Source organism: Tauraco erythrolophus, chromosome 1 (assembly GCF_009769465.1).
Source record: "Tauraco erythrolophus isolate bTauEry1 chromosome 1, bTauEry1.pri, whole genome shotgun sequence".
Lineage (NCBI taxonomy): Eukaryota > Metazoa > Chordata > Aves > Musophagiformes > Musophagidae > Tauraco > Tauraco erythrolophus.
The window spans coordinates 76,744,210-76,758,784 of NC_141465.1; the positions used below are offsets into that span (position 1 = coordinate 76,744,210).

Genomic DNA, 14,575 nt, shown 5'->3' on the forward strand with positions numbered 1-14,575 from the left:
AAGCATGGGGATTTTTCTAGGTTTGTTTTTGTTGTTGTTACTGAGTACAACTTTGAACACTTGTGCTTGGATGTCTAGGGTGGATTCAGTACCTCTTTGTTCTGCCAAAGCAGAGCATCGCTATTGTTTGCAGTGCTCTCTACGCTACATTAGGTACATCTCTTACCAAATGCAATGGCTGAATGTTTTGATAAAGCATGGAGTTGTATACTCAGGAAAAATGGTTGAAATAAAACTATGGTCCTTCCTGTATCAGTATGACAGTTAGATTCCTTCAACTCCTCCTTAAGTACGTCCTTTTATTTTTTTGATAGCTGCAGATACTAGACTTTGGGCAAGAGTACTTCAGTGCTCTTGCAGTGGAAGATCAAGAATGGTAGATTGCTCAAAAATTCTGTACTTGTGTAAGCATCAGTTATGAAACCTGAAAAGCTAAGACTAGTGATTCTGACAGCTTTTTAATAGATGGAAAGGGAATATAGAGTTTTAAAGCTTGTGTGAGTTGAGAAAATGCTACAGAAGCTTTTGGATTATCCCTGACAAGTCGGTGGGGAGAGGCAAGACGAGACCTCCAGGTACTCCCTGGAACCAACCTACCTGTCAGGCTGGCAGTGACCAGTGACTAACTCTGTGCCCTTTTCTTTGATAAAACGATTGTTAACAAGGTAGAAGCAACTGCACGTAGTTGCTCTATGCTGGCTCTGGCACACAGAGCAACCTCATCTCCTGGTTCTATTTGTTCTCGTTTACTTAGACTGACAGGCGGGAAAGATGATCCAAGGTAGTCCATTAGGAGAGAGCAACTAGAACGCTGCTCTCTTACATTACAGAGAGACGAAGCTGATGCTGTTTCAGGGAAATACCAAATGTACTCCTATTTTCTCCACATAGTGGTAAATCCAAGAAGGGTAAAGAAAAAATTCTAAGGCTGAAGCTTTGAGAAAAAGTACAAAAAGCAAGCTGTGGGCGAAAATTTAAATATTTTAGACCAAGAGGAAATCAAATAAAAAATACTTAAAAAAAAATCACCAGGAAAGATGAAAGATATGAAATACACCAAGTTTTGTAGTCAGGACCAGTGCTTGAGATAACTGACCTGACTTACCAGTTATCTCAGGAGTACTGGTATCTAATCCTTAACAGTTCATTTTCCAGATGTATGAATGCTTGAATTTCTGGAGATTTAACAATATTTAACAAAGTGGAAACTGGACCAGACTCTGTTACACCGTTTCAGCTGCCTCTAAACAAACTACAGTGTCAAGCCACTTGGTTAATGCAATCGATGTCACCAAGATTTGGCTATCCTGGTCACAGGCAGTTTTCAATACACCTCATTCTGTATTGAGCTGGGTTTTTTCTGAAACATTTTCAAATGCAAAATTGAGCTTATTCTTTAGTAAGAGAGCAATTCATTACGTGTAATGTTCTACCGTTTCTTGTTATAAAGGAAGAAAACTTACACACTGTTTGAAAAGATTTGTGTGTTTTAGGAGACTACTGAGATTGAACAACAACTTCAGTAAACAACTGAAGTTCTTAAAGATCAACACATATACTAACACCTTCAAAGTAACAGAGTGCAAAAGCTTCACTCACCTTTGTCAGAAATCAGATACTCTATGCTTGTGTTTGCTGGTATGTTAACTGGTAAATGATGCATTGCTTTTGCAGTACCAAAAAGACCTGAAAAGTTTTTTGGATTCTTTCAGGTCAGGCTATCAACTACCCAATCGTTTTAAACAAAACACAGACTACTGTAACAGTATCACCGGCTGCCAGATCATGTAGCACATTTGCAGCTGGAACAACACTACATTTTATAAGTTAGGAACTTATCTGAACATGAAAAACATTTCAAAGCCAATATATGTCAACTTACTGTCATAAAAGGAATGCCGTTAAGTTTCCGTTCTACATACTCAGGTGAAAAATTTGTTAAAAAGCCAAGAAACAAAAATGCATAAAATCTCTAACAGGCAACAATATACAAAGTTTCAAATATAAAATCATGACTTGTATAGTTTGCTACTTGCATCTTTTCACAAGAGGAAATTAAAAGAACCACACATCACTGAACTTCTACACAAGCTTCTTGTGTTTCAATGTCATTTATTGAGGAGTGAATGAGATACTGTCAGACATGCCAAAGAGACTTCACATTCAAGGGCTGGAAGCTGAACAGCTTTCCTCATTGAGTCACTGTACAAGTTGTTTTGGGAATCTGAAAGTGCGATCAATGAGGTCTTCATGCTCGATGTTTGTCTTCAGTTTTTCGTCTTTTGATCTACTAACTTGTTGGGCAGAAGGACACTTTCTACCCTACAAAGACTCACACTCCAATTAATACAATTAACACTAGATGTAGAGAAACGTTTATCTGTTATAACGTACATCTACTGCTGAATACAAGGTCTTAAAGCTGTTTCTTAATTCATTATGTCTAATGAGAAAATTCCACTTGTTTCCCTTTCACCATCGTATGGATGGCTTATACCGTTAGAAAAATACTCTTCAGTGCTATTGTAGGGTTTACAGGAAATTTCTTCCGTGTTGTGGGATAGAAACCGATTTAAACACCGTTCTGAAAGAATGCTTCTTCCTGCTGCCACTGCCTGTAGGTTGCAGAAGAATGGCCTACACGCACTACAGTTCTGGTTTTACTCAAAAAAGAAACAAAAGAAACCTAAACAATAGGGTAAACGTTTATTTGGAGTTAGTTTTCTTGCAGATGATAATTAAGGCCCTTCAAGCAGAGTTCAGGAGCTCCTGTATGGCTGCCTGTTGATCTGCATTGAGCTGTGATATGCATTCTGTCCACAGTCCTCCAGATGTCTAGAAAACAAACGAGAAGTTGTCTTTATGCAGGCTGACAAGCTTCTAAGGCACATGCTAAACTTCCACATGTTTACAAAGCTCAACATTCACTGGGCTTATCCCTGTAATATACATGCCAAAAAGAACAGTAACCTTCAGTTACACACCCTCCTATGTAGGTTCAAGCAGAGATGCTCTGAAACGCTGAACAGAAGCGAGCTCTGGTTAAATAGCACCAGCATACCTGATTCGAAGCTCCTGGGAACTCCCTGTAACTCAGTGGGTCAAGTGACAACTGACGCTCTTAAGATAACCACAGACTCAGCACTCGCTCCAATTTGCACTGAAGTTAAAAGGTCAACGTTGAGGCAAAACTGAACCATACCTAAATGTGAGAGTATCTTTTGGGCACTGGTGCACCAGTAACGCGTTCAGAGGAAGGGAGCACTGTGATTACAGCATGATGTGCTGCATACACCACATGTACACGCGCAAAATTCTGCTGCCAACACACAGCATTACTCTTTAGTGAAAGGAATGGTAAACTACTTCCCAGCGAGAAGAGAGTGTACATGGCATCTATCCAGGTAAATCCAAGCCCACACTTTCCTGCCCCTCAGTACATCTCACCTGTATTACCACAGCCCTCACTTAAGACATCAGCTTTTAAAGTCACCATCAGTGGGTACTAGTTCTAACTGTACCAGAAAATGCTGAAAATTAAAAAAAGCCAGCAGTATTCATTCACTTATCAACAGAAGCTGTAAGCATCTGGCACCCTGCTTTCACCTGCAAAAAAAAAATCACCTGCAAAAAAAAAATTGCAGGTGACTGGCTACAGGTCTTTAGATTGGTTTTTGTGATAGCAGTATACTTGAAGTAAATTTAAAAGAATTGTTTTCCTTTATATTTGGTATATTTTATGTTTAGCTCTATCACAATGCTGTTTTCTCACACACGCTTTTAAAAAAAATCAAGTAAAAACAAATTTGAAAGAATTTGAAAACAAAGTCCTCAAGTTGAATTGGGTTTGCGTTTTTACTTTTAAATAATATTAGGCATTTTTGACTCTCAATGCATAACGTAATATTGCAGAATTAGATGCGCTCTTCTAGCATTTCTGACACACGTTTGAATTGACACTCTACACTGAAATATTTCTGGCCTGAGAATACCTAAGCATGAGGAAAGAAGTTTAATTCCAGCTATGACCGTAATGACCCATATCAGATGCTGGCAGTGGAACAGCTTACTGAGATCATGAAAAAAAAAGTCTTTCACTTGGAATCTGGGAAGCAGCAGTAGGCTGACTGTTAGCAACTACACAGCCTTTAAAGTTCCTACCATGGTATAAAACGTTTACAGTACTTTAGTGAAGTCAAAGTATGTGTGAAGAGAGGTAAGACTGGTAACAATTGGTAAAAGTAAGCTAAAATTGTATTTTTAAAAAAACATGACCTTTAAGATTTTTTCCCCCACAGTCTGAAGGCAAATAATTTAACCAATGCACAAGTCTTGTTTCCATCTTAATGATCCTAGCATTCCTGGCAGAAACAAGGCTTTGCTATACTGAATTAATACATGTATGTGCCAACTGTATTGTTAAAAAAATAAATTAACTAATCTTGAGCATTTAAGGTAAACTGAAAAAATGCATTAGCATACCCTGATATAAAGTTCCATATCCAGATTTTAAGTGCTAACAGAAAGGATTCAAATATGTCAGCCAGGCTCCAGAGCAGCCACTTACACCATTTTCACTTTGAAACCTTGCTTGTTTTCATTCTTTTTATGCCTTCAGAGTTTTAACAAGTCATTTTCTACCAGACATAATGGATCTCACAGGCTGATACACTCATCCAAGTGAATCCTTTCCAAAATCAACTATTCCTAAAATTCTCAAACCTGAGTTTAGCCAAAGCATATCAGGTAGAAGGGACAATAACGAACAGCTGCTACAAATCCTCCACGCATTTTTATAAGATATATGCTTGCCAGGCACTCTGCTTTCTATCAATGAGTGCTGCAACTGTCATGTACGTCCGCCTGATAACATCTGGCCCTGGATCAGATCCGCCCGACAAGCACTATCACTTTCAAAACTGTAGATGGTTGCAGCTTAAATGCTTGGACATCCCCATCACCGTAAGTACTCATTATGGCATAAAGGGAAGTGAACCTTGAGGCAGTTCCCCAAAGGTAGGGAAAGCATCCAACAGCTGCCTATATTTGCACTGGATTAAAGAGGGCAGTAGTAAAATTACTTGTGGTTTGTGCTCACTCTCTAGCAAACATCCCAAGCCTCTGCTATATTAGTAAGTCGCCAGAGGGTGCTGGGGACTGCTACACCGGAACCACATGTTGGATCAAATCCTGCAGTACAGTTCACTGACACAAAGACAGGCAGATTTCTCTTCAGATACTAATTTCTGGCTCAGGAGAAAAAAAACAACCACAAACAACTAATATTGGCTAGCATTTTAGCCGTCTAGCTACAGTTATCTTAAAACTTTTTTTTTTTTAATTAATAAGCTGCTGAAGTTTATCAAAAGAGACAGACTTTATTAAGTGCATACGTTACCAACTTTATCATTAATGGTACAAGGATCTCCAAGATCACTGGTTGAAGCATTATTTTCTAAGGAGACAAGGCTCTCAAAATTGGTTTAACAGCTCAGTTACTTCTGAAAGTAGATTCTAAATGTTCCCTTACATAATTAAGCAAGCATTTATTTACCTGCACTTGGCGAACAACATTAGCCAACCGCTTGGTACATGGATCTTCATGTTTAATAGCTTCATGAATTTCACCATCCGCAATTATACCAAATATTCTAGGCAGGTTAGAGTTGTTGGGACCGAGGACAACTGGGTTGTTGCTGTGAAAATCAAAATATGTATTACAAATAAATCAATGTTTAACTAAATAAATTAATGTAAGCATTTTACATCTAAGTTGAGTGACTTTGAAATGTCTTATTCTAAAGTCGCTTATTCACATTTAAGTTTCACCCAGCTGAGTAAGTATGCATAGCCTTGTTGCCTGCTGACAGAATGCTCCCTCTGCAGTTAATATTTAACCAGTTGATTCTTTAACCAGCCTACACTTTATCAGGAAGAAGTTACTTTACAGAAGGGTTCAGTTCCATGCAGATGGAACTGTAAATAGTGTGCCAGAAACACCCTGTCTAAAAGGGCTTATTCCTCTCTGTGCTGCAAGGGGAGGAGGTTGTGTTCTATTACTGCCATCAGAGAGCACCAGTGACTTCAGCTCTCAGCCAGCGCTCTCACTGACGCAGCAAGTAAGCAGTTCTGCTCCCTCTTTCCCAACCAAGTGTTGGAGTAGAGGAATGCTGGCAACCAGGGATCTGGGTGGAAAACATGATCGACTTCCAGCCCTGCCACCTACCACTGCTGGAATGCAGAAGCTGTGAATGTAGGACTGACAGCTCCAGAAGTATGTAGCAAGGCTGAACCACCTGCAGAGAGCTGGGTAAAAAAGCGTGCTAGTACCGTAATTCCTGATTTCTATATATTTGTGTACATGCACACGTCAGTAATATTATGGTGGCTCTACACAACTGTACTACTATCGAGCATAGAGATCTCAGTTGCCGGCACCCATTTTGAGACCTTGCCTTAGTAAAGCACCAAGAGATACAAGGTATTCACATACCAGAAAAGGCTGTAGGAAAGCTGAGTTATTTCCTTTCTACTTTTCTACTAAGACGTAATGCAGTGTCAGCCAGAACATGGCTACTGCACTCTGACTCAGAAAAAGCTGACACTCCTCCACTCAATTGTGAAGTGCAACTTGCACTTGAGTAGTTTTTTTCCTTCCATTCATGTACATGAGGGAGCACAAATCTAAAGAACAAGCTGTGGGACAAGATGCTTTCAATAGTAACAGAAATTATTATTACAAACTTATTAAGGGAGACAGCACTGTATCATGAATTTATCTGTATTATGTCTCTCCTTCATACTTAGTTTTGCTGATACTCAAGCTTTTGGAAAGCAAAAAGGTGCAACGCTACTTTAAAAGGTTATGAAAAGAAGGCTGCAAGAGCACGCGTGCTGCTCTTAAGTAAAAAGACCTGATCAGTTACTAATGCTGATTTGTAAGCAGAGCACCAAAAATTTTCCTGACATTTTCTGTAGAAGTTCCCAGTTGATCTTTTCCCATCATGTACATATAAAGCAGCCAGGAATTTTTTCAAGCCATACAGACATTAGTTAGGATGAGAACACTGACTGTTTAAAAAAACAGCAATAACATCCTGGAAGGCTCACTTCTGACATTCCAAATTATCTTCCCTAAAGCATATGCAGATTAACCTGGCAGTTTCTCAGTTCTGGAAAACGAATGCAAAGAAAGAACCTGCAAACAGGCTTACTTTCTGCATTAATGTCAAGACTTTGCCTTACCTCTCAATTAAGTCACACAGGTAGTTGAAAGTGTGAACAGCTTCTTCTTTATCTTCATGAAGCGGAAGCCATGACAACCAGTGTGGCAGGACTTCTTCAACATTTACACAGTCAGGCTTGAACTTCATTATTTTTCCCACAGCTGAAACGCAGTTCTCTGTTGCATTGATATTCTCTTTGGTTTTGGCATCTGGTGACTGAATCACTCTCACCAGCAATGGAAGCGCCTCTAATTGTTAAACAACACAATCAAGTTATATTTTATTAACATCACAGATTCTACATGAGACTACTGCACATATTAAAAATGGTGTTTTGTTTTGGTTTGGTTTTTCTGTGGCTCAAGCACCAAAACTCAGTCATCCCAATGTCCCACTACTTCTAGGTTCTTCCCTGCTCAATAATCATCATATGAAAACCAAACAGATAGGTAAAGCTATCAAAGGAAACAAAAAAAACAGCTACTGCAGAAGTCTAGACTTGCTTTATAAGTTGAGAAGCAAAAAAAAAAATTAATCTTCCTGTGTCTCTCAATTGGGGTTGTGCAATCTACAATATACATCATATTTTAGAGTAAAAAACATAGATAACAAGCATTATCTTTTTAATCTGACAGGCTCTATAAACACAGGATGATGAAAAGCACCAATACAGTGACACTCACATTAATTTGGACTGTAGTGCATGTCTACAGTGTATGCCTGCTGTACATCTATTGCTTGTGCGCACATATATGTGTAAAAATATGTATGTACGTACAGATACACACCTCCCAACACTAAAAGGTGCACTAAGAAAAGTTCATAGGAGTAATCTCATCTGGAGAATCCACTTGGCATGTTTAGATGGTAAAAATCAAACACCAAGGAAAAATGGCAATTTTCTTGCTACGTTAATAGTAATTTTTCTTTTTTCGTAGTCATGTGGGTAACCACATCCACACTCCTAACTGAACATTAATGTCATGTTTTTAGTTACCAGTGTCCATACATACTTCAGAGTACTCTGCCTGCATACAGGAACAATTGTCTTTGTGCTGTTCTGCTAAAAACAGAATGCTAAAGCTGTAAAATTCTGTATCAGCACAGAAAACAGGTTGTGGAATTGTGCAGAAAGCAGACTTCAGAATAACTCCAATTACTGAAGAAAAGCGAGATCTCACACTACTTCATTTTGATGAGTAAGTAGCAGCTTTGCAGTGAAGGAATACAGTGACACTGGGTATATTAACTCCACTGAATTAGAATTCTTAAGACTTTAGCAGCTATGAAAAAATATGATTAACTCTAAGCTAGACAAGGATACTTTTATAGGTCTGATAAACATTACAGAACTGCAGAAACATTGGTCATCAGACTCACTAGCTTGTATATTGAATGCAGGATGACGATGCTGGACTTTTCCACAAAGCAGCTTGTTTCACAGAAGTCTACAATGTCCAGGCAAATTGAGTCTGCATTTTATACCTCAGGTTTTCATGACTGCTAAAGCTAAATCTCATCTGTGTTTCCTCAGGCTCCCTAATACTAATGGATGACTCTGTAGGTAATGTGTGTCCTTGCAGCCATAAGATTAGGAGGGCAACAAAATGAATCAGCATAGTCTCCTCCTTACAGCTTAGCAGATAAGTTTTCTTGTCTAGAAAACAGACCTATTCTCACACAGATGTTATCGTAGATGATCCGTAGAAAACCTTTTTGAGTATAAAAGCTGATCTTCTATAATAATAATAGTTTTTTTCCGAGGACTGACTGCTCTGACAACTCACACCACTGAAAGTTTTGAGGCCAGTGCATATAGTTGATTAAGAAAATATTCACAGAGAATAGCTGATTATATTTTTCCACCAACATAAGAAATAGAAGCAACGTTGACAGTCACATAAATTTAAAAAGTTACTTTATTTGCTGTAGTTTTTCCTTCAATCTCACTATTTTGTTCTTTACTAATTCTATTTTTAATTGTTTTTGTTTCATCATAATGTAGTTTTGGTGCCATTTACAATTTCTCCCTATATTCCTGTATTTTTAAAACTGACTGCCAAAAATGCACGTTAATACATCTGCTTTTTCTGAATAATGTTAAGTCTTTACATACTGCTACAAACTTGCAATTGAACAGTATGTCAGTGCTATATTTGAATCAGTAAAGATATTAAATTATAAAGAAAAGCTCACAAACATGTTTTCAGAGAACACAGTAAAACATAGTGCAGAAAGCTTCTCATGACATGGATTTATTTTGTTCCTAATCACAGCACACAGAATCATAGAATGGTTTATTTTGGAAGGGACCTTAAAGATGGGCAGGGACTCCTTCCACTAGATTAGGTTGCTCAAAGCCTCATCCAACCTGGCCCTGAACACCCCCAGGGATGGGGCATCCACAGCTCCTCTGGGCAACCTGTTCCAGTGCCTCACCACCCTCAGAGGAAAGCATTTCTTCCTTAGACCTAATCGACATCTGCCCTCTTTCAGTTTAAAGCCATTAGCATCTTCATCTATTAAAATAAATCACAAAGTTCTTTCAATGTACATACAAAAATATTCAAAAGTCTTTTGAGGTGCCTGCTAATAAGCTGTATGCTGTAAAGTAAAAAGGTTATTTTATCTAAACACCCAACTAAAGGAGAAGCCAAGTGTCTGGCTTTAATCAAGGATTATTTGTCCAAACACAAAGAGAAGGATCAAAGTTATTAAAAAGTTTAAGTGGGCCAAGATAAAGTCTAATGAACGAAAAATAAAATTAGACTTCAACAGATGTTACAAATCCCCGAACTCCAAAATCAGAACCATCTTGACTTCAGTCTCTTATTTCTCTAGTCTTGAGACAAGACATAAAAACCTTATGGAAAAGTTCACAAAAAAAACCCTTTTAGAACATTTTTTTTCTAGACAATTTTAAATTTTAATGTTCTTAATGTTTCACTGCAAGGTTTCCCCCCTGCTTTTTTTCCTTTTTTTTTTTTTAAAGACACCTAATCTTGATTGTCACCATGTGACAGTTACATTTGTATTAACAGTGAAAATTACAATCTCTATTGTTGTAGACAATAGGCAAGACTTGTGTTAAAGCCCTAACTTATCCCTGCATGGGGTTTGTGTGGTGGGGTGTTGGTAGTGGGGGAGGGCCTACAGGGTGGCTCCTGTCAGAAGTTTCTAGAAGCTTCGCCTGAGTCTAAGTCAGACCTACATCTGGCCTAGGGCTAAGCCAATCAGCGCTGGTAGTAGCACCTCCATGAGAACATATTTAAGAAGAGGAAAAAAAAAACAATGGAGCAGGAATCTGCAGCAGAGAGAGGAGAGGGGAGTGAGAGAAACAACTACACAGACATCACAGTCAGTGAAGATGGAGCAGGAGGAGGTGTGAGGTGTGCTGGAGCTTAGATTCTCCTGCAGCCCGTGGTGAGATGGCAGTGGCCCCTCTGCCACCCATGGAGATTAATGGTGAGGCAGAGATCCATCAGCAGCCGTGAAGGACTCCACGTCAGAGCAGGTGGCTGTGCCTGACGAAGGCCATGACTCCATGGGAAGCCCATGTTGGAGCAGTCTGTTTCTGAAGGACTGCACCCATGGGAGGGACCCCATGCTGGAGAAGGGGAAGACTGTGAAGAATCCTCCCCCTGAGGAGGAAGGAGTGGCAAAAACAGTGTGAGATGAACTGACCACAACCCCCATTCCCTGTCCCCTTATGCCACAGGGGAGAGGAGGTAGAGAAACTGAGAGCAAAGTTTAGCCTGGGAAGAAGGGAGGGGTGGAGGAAAGGTGTTTTTAAGATTTGGTTTTGTTTCTCATTATCCTACTCAGACTTGATTTGCAACAAATTAAATTGATTTTTTTTCCCCAAGTTGAGTTGCCTGTGATGGTAATTGGTGAGAGACCCCTCCCTGTCCTTGTCTTGACCTAGGAGTCTTGTTATATTTTCTCCTTCTCTCCCACCAGAGTGAATGGCCATGTAGTGCTTAGTTGCCAGCTGGGCCTAAACCACAACAATTTCTCTCACATGGTTCTTATTTGCTTACATCATTTAATTGAGATTTTGTTTAAAATTTCTGTGAAATACATATGTGAAAGAACTAATTATTTTCTTAAAAAATGAAAAAACATCATCTATTTAGTGTGCAAAATTAATTTTGTTGACTGGCAAGAAGAGTGTCAGCAGACAATCATTTATTTAAATTCAAGACAAATTTGAAGTTTTAGAGAAATCCAAGACATTCAGAAAGGAAGCAAAATTTCTGAGAGGCATTAGCACACGTTTCATTTCTTAGTTACAAAAATCAGGCTCCTTTTCATATAACAGGAAAGCAGAGAGCCACATTAGTTGTATTCTAGGCTACTCCTTATCATAGGTCATTTGTGTAATTTTTCCAGATATCCAAAAGGATTTTGCATTAATATGTAACACATTAATATTAATAAAAAGCAACTATGAGACAGGTGTATACCAGAAAGCTATTTTTTATGAAATGTACATTCGCATGTCAAACCATATTTTTTAAAAAAATATGTAAATCAAGGTTGCTAAGCAGTAAGTGCTGCAACAGAAATGCTACTACGCAGAACACCATTAAAGCCCAAGGAATTCAGGTACGTTACTAATCATCACCAGTCTGCCACACAGGTCATGCTGGCAATGTATTTCATTGCCAAAGGGAAGAGACCTCATTAAGCAAAAGGCAGGCAATTTATTTTTTTTTCAGAATCATACATTCAAACAGTTTTATCAGATGAACGTACGTACCTGTGCAAAAAGGACGATAGCTGTCCCCACCAAACTGTGCCATGACTCCAACACCATACGCAGCTGCTTGCCTAACCTCTGGGCTGTTGTCGCATATTGATTGCAGCATCGGCCTCAGGAAGTATTCCGCATACTTGAATGAGGAGGGGCTGCAGTGCTCTACAATGTCATCAAAAATGCACAGCCCCCACTGCCTGTCTGGCCACGGCCTATGTGGACACTGCATCAAAACCAGGTAACACTTAAGCCACCTTAAAGTTGGTAATTTTGTACAGTCAATGATTATCTCAACAAAACAATCATACTAACAGTGGTCCAGTTAAATTCTTCCTGGATTAAATTTTATCCTACAAACATAATTTTCTGTGGTGATACTTGCAGCAATACCATAAACAAAACAAAATCCAGGTGAATATCTGAGCTAATTGAAAGAATAATGATTTTAGGCTAAATCCTTTACCTCTATTTCATACTCCATTACCTATTTCAGCCTCACTTTTCCCCACTAGTCTGCAACACTTTTTTGGCCCTCTTCTTGAAATCCCTTTTAGAAAGTATCAGACACTCCCAGGCAAATTAAATTTCTCAAAATAGCCGTGTGTGTCAATGATCCTGGGTGTTGCAACACAGAAATCAGAAGTAGCACGGAAGTGCAGCTGTTCAAAAAGCATAGGTTAACAACTTCATATTTGATCCAGAACAAACCTTGAAATGCCTCTTAATTCGTAAAACAGTAATTCCTACATTCTATCTACTATGTTCTCTAAGATGCCAGTACAGAAGGCCTATTACACATCAGAAGAAAAAAAAAAGAAAGAAAGCAAAATTAAAACAAAGCGAGGTACTTACAATAAGGTTGACAATTAGTGGAAGTAGCCTTTCAAACCATGGCAGCACCTTCTCCTTATAATTGCTGAATATTGAGTGCAAAATGTCCGATACTTTAGTCAAAATATAAACATCACTGTCATCCTGATAGGAAAAGCATACAACTCACATTAAGACTAACCATCTTTAAAACAGTGGAAGTCATATGAAATGCTAAAGTCTCTAAGCTAATGGAACAAAGTTGTTTAACGATTTAGCTTTGTAAAACCAGTCTTTTTAAGTCCACTATTTTAAAACTCTTGGTCTAATCACAGAATGATAGAATCATAGAACAGTTTGGGTTGGATGGGACATTAAAGACCATCTATCTCCAACTCTCCTGCTATGGGCAGGGACACCTTCCACTAGACCAGATTGCTCAAAGCTCCATCCAACCTGGCCTTGAACACTTCCAGCCATAGGGAATCCACAACTTCTCTGGGAAGCCTGTTCCAGTGTCTCACCAGCCTTATCGTAAAAAAAAAAAAAAAACAAAACGAACTTTCTGATGTCCAATCTAAACCTACCCTCTTTTAGTCTAAAACCATTACCCCTTGTCCCGTCACTATAGACGATGGTAAAGTCTGTCTCCATCTTTCATGTAAGTGCCCTTTATATACTGAAAGGCCAAAATGAAGTCTCCCAGGGCCTTCTCTCCTCCAGGCTGAACAATCCCAACTCTGTCTGTGCTTTTAGGAGAGATGCCCCAGCCCTCTGACCATTTTTGTGGCCCTCCTTTGGATCTGCTCCAACAAGTCCATGTCTTTCCTGTGCTGAGGACTCCAGAGCTAAACACAGCACCCCAGGTGGGGTCTCATAAGAGGGGAGTAGAGAGGGAGAATTATATTCCTCATCCTGCTGGCCACACTTCTTTGGATGCAGCCCAGGATATAATTGGCTTTCTGGGTTGCATGCACAAATTGCTGGCTTATGTCCAATTTTTCCAACCACTAGTATCCACAAGTCCTTCTCTGCAGGGTTGCTCTCAATCCATTCATTCTCCAGCCTGTACTGATATTAGGGACTGCCCTGACCCAGGTGTAGGACCTTGCATTCATGAGGTTCATATGGGCCCACCTCTGAAGCCTGTTCAGGTCTCTCTGGATGGCATCTCTTCCCTCAAACATATCAACCGCACTACTCCGCTTGGCATCATCTGCAAATTTGCAGAGGGTACACACTCAATCCCACCACCTACGTGGTTAATAAAGATACTGAACAGTACTGGTTCCAGTACAGACCCCTGAGGGACACCCATTGTTAAATGATCTCCATTTGGACACTGAGCCACTGAATGCAACTCTTCAGACATGGCCATCCAGCCAATTCCTTATCCACTGAATAGTCCACCCATTAAATCCATATCTCTCCAATTTAGTGAAAAGGATATTGTGTGAGGACCGCATCAAAGGCCTTACAGAAGGCCATCAAGATAGATGACAGCAGTTGCTCCTCCTTAATCCACCAATGCAGTCACTCCATCAGAAGCCACCAGACTAGTCTAGCATGACTTGCCCTTCATGAAGTCACATCAGCTGTCTCTACACACCTCCCTGTCTTCCATGTGCCCTGACATAGCTTCCAGGAAAATTTGTTCCATGATTGTACTGGGCACAGAGGTGAGACTGACTGGTTTGTAGTTCCCAGGGTCCTCCTCCTTACTCTTCTTAAAAATGTAAGTCAATGGCTAGTACTCAGTTGCCTAGGACTTGAAGGTTTG

The 14,575-nt window shown here is 39.5% G+C and overlaps 1 protein-coding gene across 1 annotated transcript in view; it reads right to left on the reverse strand.

Annotated features, from left to right (window-relative positions):
* Positions 1-2,710: 2,710 nt before the first annotated feature.
* Positions 2,711-14,575, reverse strand: part of IPO5 (importin 5) — a 49,366-nt gene continuing 37,501 nt past the window's right edge. Inside the window, exons 22-26 of the mRNA XM_086611172.1 lie at positions 12,838-12,960; positions 11,989-12,208; positions 7,246-7,474; positions 5,555-5,696; positions 2,711-2,835 (exon numbers count right to left, since the gene is read on the reverse strand). Coding sequence (XP_086467298.1) covers positions 2,749-2,835; positions 5,555-5,696; positions 7,246-7,474; positions 11,989-12,208; positions 12,838-12,960 — 801 coding nt within the window. The 3' untranslated portion in view covers positions 2,711-2,748. The remainder of the gene's footprint in view (positions 2,836-5,554; positions 5,697-7,245; positions 7,475-11,988; positions 12,209-12,837; positions 12,961-14,575) is intronic.